The 16,225-nt window shown below is 43.6% G+C and overlaps 2 protein-coding genes across 5 annotated transcripts in view; one reads left to right on the top strand and one right to left on the bottom strand.

The window, feature by feature from the left end:
* Positions 1–4,926, bottom strand: part of MRPL23 (mitochondrial ribosomal protein L23) — a 28,013-nt gene extending 23,087 nt beyond the window's left edge. The window contains exon 1 of one of the 4 annotated variants that reach the window (XM_073574046.1): positions 4,714–4,926. Coding sequence is in view for 1 of the 4 variants with exons in the window: in XM_073574047.1 (XP_073430148.1) it covers positions 4,714–4,730 (17 nt within the window). In the remaining 3 variants the exon portion in view is untranslated. Of the gene's footprint in view, positions 1–4,665; positions 4,686–4,713 lie in introns of those variants that run through there. The other 3 variants (XM_073574047.1, XM_073574049.1, XM_073574050.1) reach the window with 3 other exon arrangements.
* Positions 4,927–4,929: 3 nt separating this feature from the next.
* LOC141088104 (general transcription factor II-I repeat domain-containing protein 2A-like) lies at positions 4,930–8,709 on the top strand. The gene is made up of 2 exons (XM_073574045.1): positions 4,930–5,055; positions 6,782–8,709. The coding sequence occupies exons 1-2, from the start codon at positions 5,005–5,007 to the stop codon at positions 8,603–8,605; spliced, it is 1,875 nt and encodes a 624-aa protein (XP_073430146.1). The 5' UTR covers positions 4,930–5,004; the 3' UTR covers positions 8,606–8,709.
* Positions 8,710–16,225: the final 7,516 nt, after the last annotated feature.

Below are 16,225 nucleotides of genomic sequence, written 5' to 3'. Positions count from 1 at the left end.
AAAGGGGTTTTCCACATTTAGAAAAGTGAATCTCAGCTGATCAGATCATAAAAAGCATAGCTTTTTAAAAAAACAAGAAGAGACAGTACTCACTCTCCCTTTGTCCATCAGCCGCTGCTTCTTCGGTGTCTATGTTTTGGCTACAGGACATATCAGTGCTGCAGCCAATCACTGAGCTTAACGGCTAGTACTGTCAACATCATCAGAGCCACTGAGCTCAGAGATTGGTCGTAAAGTCACCACTGCAGCCAAAACGCAGAGAGTGGAGCAGCGGTGGATCAAGGGTGGACGAGTAATCTCTCTATTTGTTTTTATACTACTGTCTGATCGGTTGAGGTCCACTTTCATAAGAGTGGAAAAACCCTTTAATAATGTATGCAGTTAGTATTTTTAAATCTGTTGAAGGATCTGCCATAGAGCGCAGTCAGACAATCGCATCGCAATTCTCGGACTGGTCGTCGGCTCTCCTGACCCGAGCTTCACAGTCTGTATTTTTATGCAGCTATCACTCTCAGGCAAGGAGAGCCGCCGGCCAGTCCGAGAATTGTGACCGTCATCCGTGTTATACGGCTGTCTGACTGCGCCCTTAAAGGGAATCTGTCGCCTCATTTTTGCCCTATGAGATGCGGCCACCGCCATCATGTGCATATCTACAGCATTCTGTAATGCTGTAGATAAGCCCCCAATGTGACCTGAAAGATAAGAAAAACGAGTTATATTATACTCACCCGGGTGGCGGTCCGGTCCGATGGGTGTCACAGGTCCGGGTCTGGTGCCTCCCATCTTCCTTGTTTCCTGTCGCGCTCCTGCCCAGGCGTAATTCTCTGCCCTGTTGAGGGCAGAGTAAAGTACTGCAGTGTGCAGGTGCCAGATCTCTCTGACCTTTCTCGGTGCCTGCACACTGCAGTACTCTGCTCTGCAGGGCAGATAAGGACACCTGCGCAGGAGCGCGACAGAAGCAAGGGGGAAGACGTCATCGCTAGAAGATGAGAGGCGCCGGGCCCAGACCGCGACACCCATCGAACCGGACGGCCCCCAGGTGACTATAATATAACTCATTTTTCTTATCTTTCAGGTTACATCGGGGGCTTATCTACGGCATTACAGAATGCTGTAGATAAGCCCCTGATGGCGGTGGCCGCACCTCATAGGCCAAAAATGAGGTGACAGATTCCCTTTAACTTGAGCAAAGAAACCAGACCCTCCAAATATTCTGTCCTGATCTTAATTTAGTTAGAAATTACCCCCAAAAAAACAAACAAATGCACTTTTATCCCTTTACAACTGAGTTTAACACCATGAAATGAAATTATTATTAAGCATTATACCTTTAGATAATCACAGGTCGTGACAAAAGGACTGTAAACCACAAGATGTTGATTTGTTTTATGTTGAAAAATACAGGTTTGTCTTTTTTCTTGTTTAGAGAAGCTGAAGTTACCGTACCCGCCATTCGGCAAACGGGCGTAAAAATGAATTGCGCAAACCAATGTATTATAAACTTTTAGAGTTTGCAAAACAGTTCTGAGGTTAATTTAATTAGAAATGTAGAACAAATAAGCCCAGAGGACATTGCATCCGAAATGACACATCGCAGCTAAATCTGTTTCATACTGGGGCTGTCCAAGATTTTAAGAAAGTTCTCTTACAGCAGAAAATGTCAAAAATAAAAAAAACGTAACTCCGAGACTAAACCCCACCATTCTGACGGTCTGTGTTTACTCCCCCCTGCAATGTTTTCCTTACATGACCACTGCAGCTAATCACTGGTTGGAGCCGTGATACCTGTACGTACAGAATAAGACCCCTGTCGGCAGTAATTGGCTACAGTGGTTATCTGTTTGGATGACATATCATCCCTGCAGGACAAGTTTTCAAATGACTATATTTGGCTTTTTTTCCCATATCTGCACGTCCATTTTTTGTGGAATTTCTTTAAAAAACTTGGACAACAAATTCACTTGTAGAAAAACTGTGTACATTTGTAATCTGATGATGTAGGCCATACTTTATTTCCTCTGTATGCCTCTGAGGGCGCATTCAGACGTCCATACAAATTGGTCCGAGATTAGATGGCAATGCAGTGAGTTTTTGCTGGGGATATCGGTCTTGTGTGGACATAATGTTAACATGCATTTGTCACCACAGACACCCTGGAGAACATATGTAATTTGCCAGTGCATGTAAAGCTATAGATGGGGGTCTTCTGCTCTGAGCCCCACATGGTCATCCATTATAGTTAGTGATGAGCAAGCGTGCTGGGATAAGGTGTTATCTGAGGATGCTCATGTGCTAAGAGTGTCTTCGGGCTGTTTGACAGCCACAATACATGCAAGGATTGTCTGTTACATGGATTGGCTAACAAACAGGCATGTGTTATGGCTGTCGAACAGCCACAAGACATACAGCCACGGAGATCCAACACAGTATTAGAGCACGCCAAAGATACTCTATTACCACATGAAAAAGCTCAGATAACACCTTATCCCAGCACATTTGCTCATCACTAATTATAATCAATGGGCACTGACATGACAATAAGAAGCCTACAATAGCCACCACTGATCACAGGAGCTCATGTTAGTGGGACTACAGGTAATCGGCATGTCTCACACTGGCTGACAATATGAACAGAGTTGGACAAATCCATGTTCAGTTTTTGGGCAGTTTTCCGCAGACGTCTATAAGCACCATGGTCTCATAAGTGAGGACAAAAGGAACTATCGTAGATGCAGGCTCATTCTTTACCTCGCTCTTGGGATTCATGCATCCCTTATGTACTTAATTGGATCGGTCACCAGATTTCACAATACAAACTAAACAGCTCTCATAGACCTGATGAGGCTGCTGTATTAACTTTGAAAATCAGAATGACTGTATAATCCTTTAAGAAATCCTATAAACACAAGGAAGCCTTATGCCAAATATATAAAACACGAGTATCTTTATGTTAAACATATACAGAAACAAAAATTATTAAAAATGGGGCGATACAAATACAAAAAATTACTACACACAAAGGGTGGATGCTGATTCCACCAAGGGTTGTAAAATCCCATACATATTCATGGCTTGGCTATTGTTACAGAGCATTGGTCTAAAGAGGTTATTGGTAGAAGCTGCCTGAGACCAATATAGATTACTCAGGAGATGAGCCACCTACACAGATAATGGAGAAAGGAAGACGGCAGATGTGGCGAGTTGGCCTTATTGGTAGATAATAAGAGTCAATATTGCTCTTGTATTCAGTTTCTCTGTGTATGGGGGGGATCTCCTATGGGAAAGATCTGGTAGTATAGTAGCCTGAGTAATGCACTGATATATAAAGAAAATTGATTTCAATTGTTCAAGTATTAATTTATCTTAGAGACAGTGCTCAAAAATGTAATAAAGTGCTTTTAGCGCATAAGCGTAGTGCGTAATTAAATATAAAAGTATATTGCTGCAGTCAAAATTGATATAGGCAAAATACCTTTAAACATATAGCAGCACATCATACTTTGTATGCCTGAGAGTAGGCATACAACATAAAATAGCAGCACAATATGAGGTAGATAGGCAAAGCAAGAGTACACAACCTGAAGATGCGGCATTGGGCCCCGACGCGCGTTTTGCATTAGCTTCTTCCTGGGGGGGGGGGGGGGGGGTTCTGTGTGTATCACCCCAGTTTTTAATCACTTTTGTGTATGTATATGTTTAAATATTACTCTTTTTTATATATTTGGCATAAGGCTTCCTTGCGTTTATAGGTTTGCATATATTGATGGAGGTGCCGTTGATCTAGGCCATTAGTGGTTTTCATCCTTTATGAAAGTTTAATTCAATCTCTGCCCGCCTAGTCTGACTGACAGCTCCTTGATGTCTTTCTGCTGCTGGGATCTCACATCGCTCAGTACAAGATGCAGTTATCAGTCAGGCTGGGAGGGCAGAGACTGAACACAGGTTTACTCATGAGCCGTCCCCATCTATAGCTGGACTTCGAAAATGTTCCTCTTGGGCTGGAGTCACATTAGTGTATAGCATCGGATGATATATGCTAATGACACTCGGCTCTGCCCTGATCCTCTGGCATGAATCGCAGCGCAGGTGCGGAGGAAACGGAGAAAGTCATTTCTCCATCTCCTCTGCTGCCGGCGTCCGCGGGAATCTCACTGCACTCGGGTGATCCCTGGCGCCAATGCCGCTGCAGGAGGGGGGGAGCCACCATTTCATTATCCAGATAGCGGACATTCCCTTTAAGGTGAATCTGTCAGGGAACAGGATTTTCATCTGTAGCAACAATTATGTCGGACGGAAAAATATTTACTTCTAAATTGGATTTTTTTCACAACAGAAAAATTAAATAAATATATAAAAAGTTTCTCCTTTCAGCAGATTGGTAGATTTCTGCTGTCTGCATGCTGGGGCTTGTAGTCCCACCAGCTCGCTGGAGCATAAGGAGAATGGCAGTCCGAGCTCTCTAGACTGTCAGAAGTCTGCAGGGCATGCTGGCACCTGTAGTGCCCCTCGGATGTGGACGCCTCCAGTACAGCCGGATCACCGCTCACTCTTTGTTCTAAGGTCACCCCCCGGCAAGGACCAGATTAGGTTTCAGCCCCGCTAATAGAGGACACGTTGAAGGAGAGGAAAAAAAAAAGCAGTGTAAAGAAGAAGGGACCCGCACACCTCTCCACCCTTGTTCACACTGGGCTGGCCGCCGGCCCCGGTACTCACATCACTTTGCTGGCCATTTCTTCGCCGTGTCCTGCCTTCCAGCACTTGGGACACTTCCTGATGCGGATGTGCAGCGCCACCTACAGGTTCGGAGGTGCGAGCTGTCTGTACGCTGGAGAAATGACATAACAGCGCCGCCTAGGTGTTTGGAGGACAGCACGACGTCCCCTGTGCATAGGGACAAGCACAAGACAGCGACATCTGCAGGCTAGGAGGACTAGAAACAGCCTTTACACCGACCGGAGCGCTGCGCGCCCAGTGACTCGACTTCCTGCCCAGTGTGCGGCGTCCATGGAGCCTTTCCGAGATGATGATGATCCTGCAGCCATGGAGTGCGGGACGGTAAGTAGTTCCTCTCATGGGTCGTCTTGGGGGCTCACGGGGAGGGGACATGTAGTGGTAGCCACAGCTGTCCTCACTGTATAGTCTGACCATCCCGGAGACAAAGCCACAGAATATGCCTGTTTCCTGTCAGTGACTGGAGGTGGCTGCACTGCTCTGCTACATTGTAACGGAGTGCTGCTGTGCTCAGGCCAGGTAGAAAAGTATGGTGTGTCCGACTAGAGGGGCGGCTGGTGACCCCCAGCTGGGCTCCCATCGTGCAGGCGGCAGCGCCCCCCTAATCCAGGGACTAGCTATGGAAACACTTATTACTTGTCACACTGGGTGTTACTGAGCAGAAATCCTCCAGAAAAACGTGGGCGTTTCCACTATGAAAACCGCAGTGTGAACGCAGCCTTATATCAGAGCCCCGTGCGGCTGCCCAGGCTGGAGACAGTTATCAGAGCGCCCCCCGCAGTCACATTGTATGGCTGCATGCACCCGTGGACACTGAGTGTGCTGCTAAAGTCACAGGAGACACACCATTCCCTCTCGGATTTGGAGACATCTCAATGGAGGGTGTGACTGTGCCCCAAGGCATAGGCCACGCAAAAACCTCACCAACGCAGTTGTATATCAAAAGTTGATTTTTAATTAACGGTAAATGTAATATTACATTTAATTAAATTTAATACCTAGTGTCTTAGGTCCCCAATATAAATGTTTAGGCCGTTTAATTGCCATTTTGGGGAAGATGAACTACGCCTCCGCATAAGATCCCAGCCCTTCGCAGGTCACCACCAACAACAGGTTTTTTTTAGTTTCAGTCCTCAAATCCAGTAGGGTGGTGAGACCTCACAATTCCATGTGGCAAAATAAGCTTCAGGATCCAGCCACAGCTGCAGATCCCTGTCCTTCAAAGCACACCGCATCAACTAACTGACCATGTGGCTTATTGTCCTACTACTCTTAGTATCTCCAACCAAGGGTCTGATCCCAACACCCACCCCCTTATTCATAGCTCCAAGGACTAAGAACATTCCAGAAACCCTGTCTGCAGTCTCTGGACAGGTTTGTGTATTGGAGATGCCCCCTGCAGAGTGGAAGAAAGACAAGCATCACCAGATACAGGGCAAGGACTGCTAATGTAGGTGTACAGGCTGGGGGGGTCACTCTATTACAAGCTAGCCAAAATATTTGTGTGTAAATTGTAGCCGACATTACACTTTATAACACGGTTCCCTAAACTTCACTTTCAGGTATTCGTAGGATGCGCCATGAGCTCAGTTTTAATGTACTACATTAAGGCAATTGTCAAGGCCTCCAGTACCTTCAGCATTTCCCAGCCTTCCTCTGTCGAGCCACAGTTTAGAGGTTACGGCCATAGAGGTGATACTTGTGGCTATCCCTGAAACCATGACCTGTATTCTGCACCAAAGTTGGGAAACGCTGATTCAAATACAAAGTGTAACCTATATCCTGAAAATATCTTGTAAGAGAATTTTTATCCCAAATTGCTAATTTTTAGGCCTTGGGCCATAAAGGGGGATAAACTGGATAAACTAGTGTATGGTTTTTATATGCCTTGTCCATAAAAAGATGAGTGAAATAATCCCCTTTCCCACTCTTCTATAAAGCATCAGGAAAGATTTTACGTTGGCATGGCAGGTAGTGATATTTTTTATCTTATTCTTTAAAAAAAAAAAAAAATTGCTTTTATTTTAATGCAATTTTACTGATTTTTCAGGTTTCTACTACTGGTTTTTCTCCAAAATTGGGAACCCCGAAACAGAGGAAGGTCGACAGTGAAAACCGGTCATTTCAGCAGCGTTGGGAAATGGATTACTTGTTTGTGAAGTCCAAAAACAAACCACAGTGCTTGGTATGTTTCCAGATATTAGCAGTATGCAAGGAATATAATGTGAGACGGCATTATATCACTCAACATGAAAGCCAGTACTCCAAATATGCCGGCGACCTAAGACTGGCAGTGATCAATGACCTGAAAAGCAAACTGAATAACCAGGCTACGGTACCACTGGCAGACATGAATACAGAAAACGCGGCAATCAAGGCATCGTTCGTCATCTGCGAGGAAATCGTGAAAAGGAAGAAAGCTTTCAGTGACGGAGCATTTATTAAAGAGTGCGCCATCAAAATGGCTCGTGCCTTTGGCAACGAGGAAATGGCCAAGTGCTTTGAGTCTGTGTCACTCTCCCATCAGACTGTTGCCCGGCGCATATCGGTCATGGATCAGTATGTGACTCAGAAAGTTCACGAAGCCGTTAAGAACTGCACTTACTTTTCAATTGCGGTGGATGAAAATTTTGATATCACAGGTACCAACCAGCTCATAGTTTGCATCCGTACGGTGGATGAAGACTTCAACATTTCGGAAGAATTATTACATCTGATGCCACTGCAAGGAACCACAAAAGATGAAGATGTTTACAAGGAGGTGAAGATAGCCTTGGCTGAACATGGTGGTTTTGATAAATGTACAAGTGTTCTTATTGTTGGGGCCAAGAGTACCTCTGCGAAGAACTCTGGCCTTGCTGGTTTGTTAAAAAGAGATGGCGTTGCGTGTCTGACATTTCACTGCATTGTCCACGAGGAAGGATTAGTGGGAACAATGTTAAAAATGGCTGATGTTATGGAGGCTGTGATAAAAATTACTAATATGATAACAGACAAGAAATGCCCTGTGACCCGGAGGAAGTTTAAAGGTCTTTTAGAGGAGCTTGAAGCCTCCAGGTGCGATTTGCCACAGAATCGAAATGTTCGTTGGTTAAACGAAGGAAAGTATCTCTGTAAATTTTTTCGACTTCGAAAAGATATATACCTGTTTCTATCGGAGTTAAAATCCGACCCCTTCTTGGAGGAGCGTCTGTGCGACGTTGACTTTCTCTGCTCTCTCGCCTTCTTAACAGACATTACGCAGGCTTTAAACTCTCTGAACAAAAGTTTGAAGGAGAAGGAGCAGGATATCTGTCAGCTCTACAAGCTCATCTCTGCCTTCAGGACCAAACTAATGTTGCTCAAATTAAATTTATTACAGAACGACCTGACAAATTTTCAGTGCTGCAATGAGCTATTCCTTGAAGTCCAAGAGAGAGGAACCAACTTGGACTTTAACAGATTTATCCCAAAGATTGAGACTCTTATTGAGAACGTTAACGGATGGTATCAAGAGTTCAATGAGCTGAACTCAAGTTTCCATTTGTTCAATAATCCACTTTCAGTTGATATTAATAATGTCGATGCACATTACCAGTTGGAGCTATGTGAGGTGCAGGAAGACTTTTACCTTGCCTCCAGAGCAGAGGTCGGGGTGCCCTTCTTTAAGCTTCTTCATAAGGAACACTTCCCTAATTTACGGGATCTGGCCCTGAAAATTGCCTCTATGTTTGGCAGCACTTATATCTGTGAGAAGTCTTTATCTGACTTAAATCATGTAAAATCAAAATATAGGAATAACATTTCAAACAGAACACTACTACAAGCGCTGCGCCTGTCCACTACAAACCTGAAAGTGGACATTGATGAGCTGTTGTCTCAGCCAGCGCAATAAAACACATTGCGCTTCAAATCTTTAATAGGTCTGATTTGTATAATGAATTATATTGTTATGTCAAATTCTATATCATTTGTAAATATATTATTGGGTGATGTATATATATTTTTGTGGTGTTTTATGGCCAATGTGAGGTATGGATTTATTTTTGGACACTTTATCATGTGAGCACAGGTAGTAATTTGGAGCCAAAATCTAACAAGGAGTTCACACGCTGCTGTTTTTCGTGGGAAAATATGCAGCATTTTACAGTGGCAGCAAAGTGAAAGCTTTCTAGAAACTCATGCACACATTGCAAACTTTTTTTCTTTTATCTTTGCAGATTTGAACAAGTTTTTTTTTTTTTTTCTTTTATCTGCAGCTTGTCAATTCTTTCAGCATTTTTGCAGCGTTTTTCACCTATTCAAGCGAACAGAAAATAAACGCGTCACAGTGCCTATTTTACCCAGCATTTGTTTTTTGTTATTTGCTGACGCTTTAGTTTTTGCTGCAGGAAACTGCTGCAAATACTCAACATGTGCGTGTAGCCTTACAGTCAAAATGGCAAAAGTATACAGTTTTTTTTACATAATGATATATTAACCAGTCATGAAAAAAACCTGCAGTTGCTAAAATACGTTAGACATGAGATTAAGTTAAGACTGGTGTTTCATATGCTAATCTTAAAGCCTATCATGATGAAAATATCGTCCAATCTGCAGGCATCATGATATAGAGCAGGGGGAGCTGAGCAGATTGGTATATTGTTTTTGAGAAAAGATTCAGTATAACCTGTGATTTAATCATTTTATATCCTCTGCTCTTTCTGGGAGTTTGTCCAGTTGTCAGCGCTCATTGCAAATGAGCAATTCTGCTACATACAGGCGATCTGATCATTGCCTGTAGATAGCAGAGCCGATCGGATTATGTCAGCTCCTAGTCTCCCATGGAGACTATAGAAGCATGCCAAAAGTTTAAAAAAAAAAAAAATTCGGATCACCCCCCTTTTGCCCCATTCAAAATAAAGCCAACAAAAAAAAAAACATCCACTTGTTTCGTGTTGCTGCATTCGCCTGATCTATCAATAAAAAAAAAAAAAATTAACACAGTCGCTAAACGGCGTAATGAAAAAAAAAAAAGTAAAAACGCCAGAATTACATTTTTTTTGGTCGCCACAACATTACATTAAAATGCAATAACGGGCGATCAAAATCGGAAAATGACGCATTTTTTTTTTTTTCAACAAAGTTTGGATTTTTATTTTCACCCCTTAAAAAAAAGAACCTAGACATGTTTGGTGTCTATGAATTCATAATGACCTGGAGAATCATAATGGCTGGTCAGCATTAGCATTTAGTGAACATGGTAAAAACAAAACCTGTAGAATTGCACTTTTTTTGCAATTTCACCGGACTTGGAATTTTTTTCCTATTTTTCCAGTACACGATATGTTAAAAACAATGGTGTTGTTCAAAAGTCCAACTTGTCCCACAAAAAAAACAAGCCTTCACACGGCCATTTTGACCAAAACATAAAAAAGTTATGGCTCTGGGAAGAAGGGGAGCAAAAAATGAAAATGCAAAACCAAAGCTACCTCTGGTCGTTAAGGGGTTAGAACAGTTTTTTGATACTTTTTTATATTGAGGGCCTATTTTCAGGATTGGTAGGGCAGCGGTCCGATGTCTCAACAACACCGCTCTGTCAACTGTATAGTGGCTGCAGCAGGATACTGCCGATCCACGCCAAATTCATTTGAATAGAGGCAGATGTGCACTACCTGGTAACGGCCACTATACAGTTGGAGGAGCTGTGCTGTTCCACCCTGCAGCTGATCGTTTCCGGCCACCATCATCAAGAACAGCTTATCAGTGGGGGTACCGTGGGTCACACTCCTACTGATCTGGTGTTGATGACCTGGTATTGATGGGCCATAAATATAAAAGGACTGGACAACACCCTTACTATATTTAGAAGGTTTTATGCACCCCCCTACCTTGCACTTACTGTGACAATAGTGATACAGTGAGAGAAGAACATGCTGCGCTCACAGCGCATGGAGCAGACCCGGCTGCTGCGCTCACAGCGCATGGAGCAGACCCGGCTGCTGCGCTCACAGCGCATGGAGCAGACCCGGCTGCTGCGCTCACAGCGCATGGAGCAGACCCGGCTGCTGCGCTCACAGCGCATGGAGCAGACCCGGCTGCTGCGCTCACAGCGCATGGAGCAGACCCGGCTGCTGCGCTCCTCTCACTATGATGGCTATACACAGAGACTGTGCGTGCGCACACTATGAAGGTCCTATCAGGAGCAGATCTGGTCTCCTGCTGTCAGACACAGCCAAACACCCTGAAAAGGCGACAAAAGTGGCTTGTTACCACTTCATTCTATTATTTCGCCAGCTCCATAACACTTTAAGTGCTGTACAGTATACCTAAGCATCGTCAGCGCTGATGCTTCTGTAGGACTTGGCAATTACATAATCATGAAGTCTCTGCTGGCATAGGATAGCTACTGGGTTTTAGCAGACCCAGATCAGCTCTGGCAGTGACTTGTGTCACTATAGTGGGCTGTTTTCCCCTGTGACTGAGGCTCATTCGGATAGTCCAGTTATAATGAAGGGGGAGGGAGATCATTAAAGTAAAAAACAAAAAATACTTTTTCTTTTTTCCTTATTTTTTCTTTTGTGTAATTCCAAAGTTGTGCAAAAATATTGCTACTTTTAGGTTTTGCATGCCAGTTCTGGCCAGCTATACCAATATAGACATAACATGAATGGAGCTTACCTATGCTCACAGTCAAATTCATGAAAAATGATGCCACTTTAGTGGCGTAATATACTTCAATACATCTCTGGCAGAGGCACACACAAGTTAGAGAGAAGCATGTAATTCTTTAGGTGGCTTGCACCTTTTGATGAATTAGGTGCACCGTACTCCACGAGCCTGTTCATTAAGTGTGGCGGGAAAACAAAAGAAAGAGAGAGAGCGCCCCATGTGTGTATTGGAGACACCATACGTGGAGAGGCGGTAAATTGCACGTGCCTCTAAAGGTTATGCTGATCTGGCACAACCCTGAGCATGGCCAGATCACTTCTGCACTGTCCGCCGCTCCAGACACCTAGTGCTGGAACTGTAGCATAATCAGGGGCTGAGGGGATGGAAAAGAGCAAATACTGGTCAGGGCACTGTGAGAGAGGAAACCAGCCAGACCGGATGAAATCAACTGTTTGACACTACGCGTTTCAGGGACGGTCTGTCCCCTTCATCAGGTGAGTACAGATTCAGCGCATCACTATTTCCCTTTATAAAGGTCAGCAGTGACATAAAGTGCAAAATAAATATGAAAATCATTGCATAGAAAGAAAGTACATCATAAAGTAAATGCAATACATTTGTATTGCAGAATCAAGCCAATAAAATAGGACTGAGTCCCTAAAAATATTATACAGGATCAGTGTGTTAAAATGAAGTCCTTCTGGAAATAAAGTGGCAAATTAAAAAAATTCAAAAGGATTCCCTATTTAATGTTTGGAGGTAGGCCGGGGTTGTATCTGGTACTTGCTTTAGAATAGTAAGACGTAAGCTGGCTGGAGTTTTTTTGATGGTCCGTTAAATAATGTCTTTACAGTCTGATCCATTATCCCATTTCTTATGCTGTCTGTGCTTATTCATATATGAACTATGGATGGGTTGAATAGTTTGTCCCACATACTGGAGACCACACACACATGCACATTCCATTAATAACAAAGGATGTGTTGCAGTTCATAATTGGCTAATGGGAAAAAAAACCTTCCCATTTCATTTAAATTATACATTTTTGGAGCCATATTTCAGCATAGCGCAAAAAAACTTTTTGTCAGTAGGGACTGACGGCCTTTTGATCCCAATACTACTGGAAACAATAAGATTTTTTTTAACTTTTATTCCTTATAAAAATTGGAAGTTTTAGGCAGGTTCGTAGCCAAAATGGGATCATTCCCCAAAATGAACCAATACTTGTTCAGTCATTCCCCAAAATGAACCAATACTTGTTCAGTCATTCCCCAAAATGAACCAATACTTGTTCAGTCATTCCCCAAAATGAACCAATACTTGTCAGTAAAGCCCTAATGACATTTTGACTTGTTGAAAGTGCTAACAAAACTAAATCTGAATTTATCAACCGTAGCTTCTTCAGCCAGGGTCAGGTTATCCTTGTTACTCATTTTGGCTAGACAGTCTACCTACCTGATGAAGATCATTTGTTTTCTCATAAGCCTTCTTCAAGATATCCCTAACTCTAACCCTCTTATTCAGTATGCGTGACTCTTTACAAAAATCATCACTGTTCGTACATTTTTTTTTTTTAAGAGGTGGAAACGCATGCACTAAGTGCACTGCCGGGAGACCCACATGCCATACGCTGGAGCCGGAAACCACGACTGGACAGAAAGATGCTGCCAATTAGCCATGGCAGTGAGTATCTCTATGTCCCTGAAGAGAAAAGAAAGAACATGCAGGGACGTCGATTTTAGCATTACAGTGGCACATTTTTATATCCATTTCGGAAGATGACCACTGGAATAATCTACATAACTTTTATCATCCACTGCTTTAAAATGCCTGGAAGCATACATTTCGCCATCAACCTTTTTCGAAATTACCAAATCGATAAATTTGAATCCAATTTTCAGAGACAGTGGAGTGAATTTCAACCCTCACAAATTAGCTTCATCCCTGGTTCCTGTCCAGCTAAAAAAAATCAAATAATCTCTGTAAAGGAGGATGCGACTCATCGGCAGGAGAGACCACCCAATTTGGATGGAGTCGAAAAGCCCTATGAAAAGATTTTATCCAAGCTATAGGTAAAACAAGAGCGCAATAGGGTCTTATCCAGGTGATTTATAGGGTTTAATAAAGAATTATACTCAGCCTTTCCAGGAGAGAGCAAAGCATATAGGATTAGGCTGGTTTCACATTAGCGCTTTTGTGCGCTGCGCACCTATGTTTAACATGACGTGCGCATGGTCTTGCGCACACTTGCGTTTTCGTGCGCATGCTTTTTTTTGTCTTTCGCGCCAGACGCAACATGTTGCATTTTTTGGTCCGCCCTGTCTCGTCAAAAAAACGCATGCGCACGCATGTGCAAAAACAGCACATTGAAGTCTATGGGAACGCATGCGTGCGCATGATTGCGTTTTTTTGCGCATGCGTTTTCGAGGTAAACAAGTCTAGAATGTTCTCTAGACAATGGAAAAAATGTCACCTAAAAACGCATGTGCATAAAAAATGCAAACGCATGCAAAAACGCATGTAAAACGCAAGCAACGCTGCGGTTTTTTTGCCGCATCAGCCTGCGCATGACACTAAAAAAAGCGCGTTTGTTTTGCGTTTTTCTTTGCGTTTTTTATGCGCCCGATGCGCTGCGCAAAAAAACGCTAATGTGAAACTAGCCTTAGTTTGTCAGCCTGCTGCACATCCAACGGTCCACCAGTGACCGACACATAAAACTCTTAGGAATAAAATTCTTTGGATTTAAGTGCGCTGCCAGACAAATTATCAGATTCTAGTCATGTAGATGAATTGATCTATTCCGCGTTGGGAATAAAGAGATCAATTCATCTACATGACTAGAATCTGATAATTTGTCTGGCAGCGCACTTAAATAAAAAGAATTTTATTCCTAAGAGTTCTATGAAAAGATTTGGCATAACTTGAGGCAAATCTCGTCCCCATGGTACATCCCCTTACCTGTCAATAGGTCACACCCTCAAATGAAGAGGTTGTGATTGGGTAATTGCAAAGGGAAACACTTTTGAAAATCAGCAATGGAATGATACCGCCACACATAAAATTCCACTGCATCCAAGCCCAGTTATTGGTCAATGTTGGAATACAACGAGCTGACATTCAATGTTTAAAAATAAAGTACAGGGTGGGCCACTTATATGGATACCCCTAAATAAAATGGGAATGGTTGGTGATATCATCTTCCTGTTTGTGGCACATTAGTATATGGCAGGGGGAGAACTCTTCAAGATGAGTGGTGACCATGGCGGCCATTTTGGATCCAACTTTATTTTCTCCAATGGGAAGAGGGTCATGTGACACATCAAACTTATTGAGAATTTCACAAGAAAAACAATAGTGTGCTTGGTTTTAACGTACCTTTATTTCATGAGTTATTTACAAGTTTATGACCACTTATAAAATGTGTTCAAAGTGCTGCCCATTATATTGGATTGTCAATGCAACCCTGTTATCCCACTTTTGACACACTGATAGCAACACCGCAGAAGAAATACTACCACAGGGTTCCAGTATCCGTTGTTTCAGATTCTGCACATCTCGTATCTTCACAGCATAGACAATTGCCTTCAGATGACCCCAAGATAAAAGTCTAAGGAGGTCAGATCAGGAGACCTTGGTGGCCATTCAACTGGCCCATGACGACCAATCCACTTTCCAGGAAACTTCATGTAGGAATGCTCGGACCTGACACCCATAATTGATGGTATGGTGAGGTATATGGGGTTCAAAATGAATGGGGCCATTCTTCATCAATGGAAACCTCAATGCCACTGGATATCTGAAATTGCTACATGATGATGTTGCCCTCTTTATGCACTGAAGATGGCACGTTGCCTGAGTTTTTACAGCAAGATGGTGCACCACCACATTATGGGTGTCAGGTACAAGCATTCCTACAAGGAATCTGACTCCCTTAGGGCCCCGTCACACATAGCGACTCACCAGCGATCCCGACAACGATATCAGGATCGCTGGTGAGTTGCTACATGATCGCTGGTGAGCTGTCAAACAGACAGCTTTACCAGCGATCAGCGACGCCGAGCGCCCGGCGTCGCTGATCGCTGGTGAAGCTGTCTGTTTGACAGCTCACCAGCGATCATGTAGCAACTCACCAGCGATAGTTACCAGTTAGCGTTAGTTACCAGCGCGCTGATGCAGGGAGCTGTTAACTAAGGTACACCTCGGGTTTCTAAGGGGCGTGCGTCACTTAGAAACCCGATGTGTACCTTGGTTACCAGCTCCCTGCATCAGCGCGCTGGTAACTAAGGTACACATCGGGTTTCTAAGTGACGCGCACTGCTTAGATACCCGACGTTTACCCTAGTTACCAGCGCGCTGATCGCTGGTCTCCCACCTGTCACACGCAGTGATTCGTGCTGGCCAGAGGGAGACCAGCGGTCAAAAAAATGTCCTGGCCATTCCAGGACGATCAGCGATAACCGGCAGGGGGGCCGGTCGCTGATAAGTGTCACACACAGCGATCTCGCTGGTGAGATCGCTGTTGCGCCAAAATTGTGACTCAGCAGAGATCGCTATGTGTGACGGGGGCTTTAGACTAGCATTTCTTATGCGGTTTTGCTATCAGTTAACAGGTTGATATGCGATGTGCCGACACAATGGAATTCCGCTCTGCACATGTTATGCTGATTGTGGCAGCAGCAACTACCACTGATGCAGTATGTCACTCTCGTGACAGTTATTCCACTTCGGTGGTGTCAGGCTCTCATTTTTTAAAATATGAAAACTCCAGGTTGGGTGTCCATCTGCTGGATTGTGTGTAGTGGAAGACCTGTTGGTCCCTATTATACTATACAGCTCTGGCAAAAATTAGAGACCACTGCAAAAT

Source organism: Dendrobates tinctorius, unplaced genomic scaffold, assembly GCF_039654945.1.
Source record: "Dendrobates tinctorius isolate UK_male_01 unplaced genomic scaffold, ASM3965494v1 ptg000037l, whole genome shotgun sequence".
NCBI classification, from domain to species: domain Eukaryota; kingdom Metazoa; phylum Chordata; class Amphibia; order Anura; family Dendrobatidae; genus Dendrobates; species Dendrobates tinctorius.
Note: the sequence above shows the minus strand (reverse complement) of the source record. Positions and strands in the feature narration are given on the sequence as shown.

What these genes read in the sequence shown, in the direction of transcription:
- LOC141088104 (XM_073574045.1), top strand. Translation starts at nt 5,005, where the DNA reads ATGGAGCCTTTCCGAGATGATGATGATCCTGCAGCCATGGAGTGCGGG. An exon ending in CAGCCATGGAGTGCGGGACG is followed by an intron (nt 5,056 to 6,781) that starts GTAAGTAGTTCC and finishes CTGATTTTTCAG; the next exon opens with GTTTCTACTACTGGTTTTTC.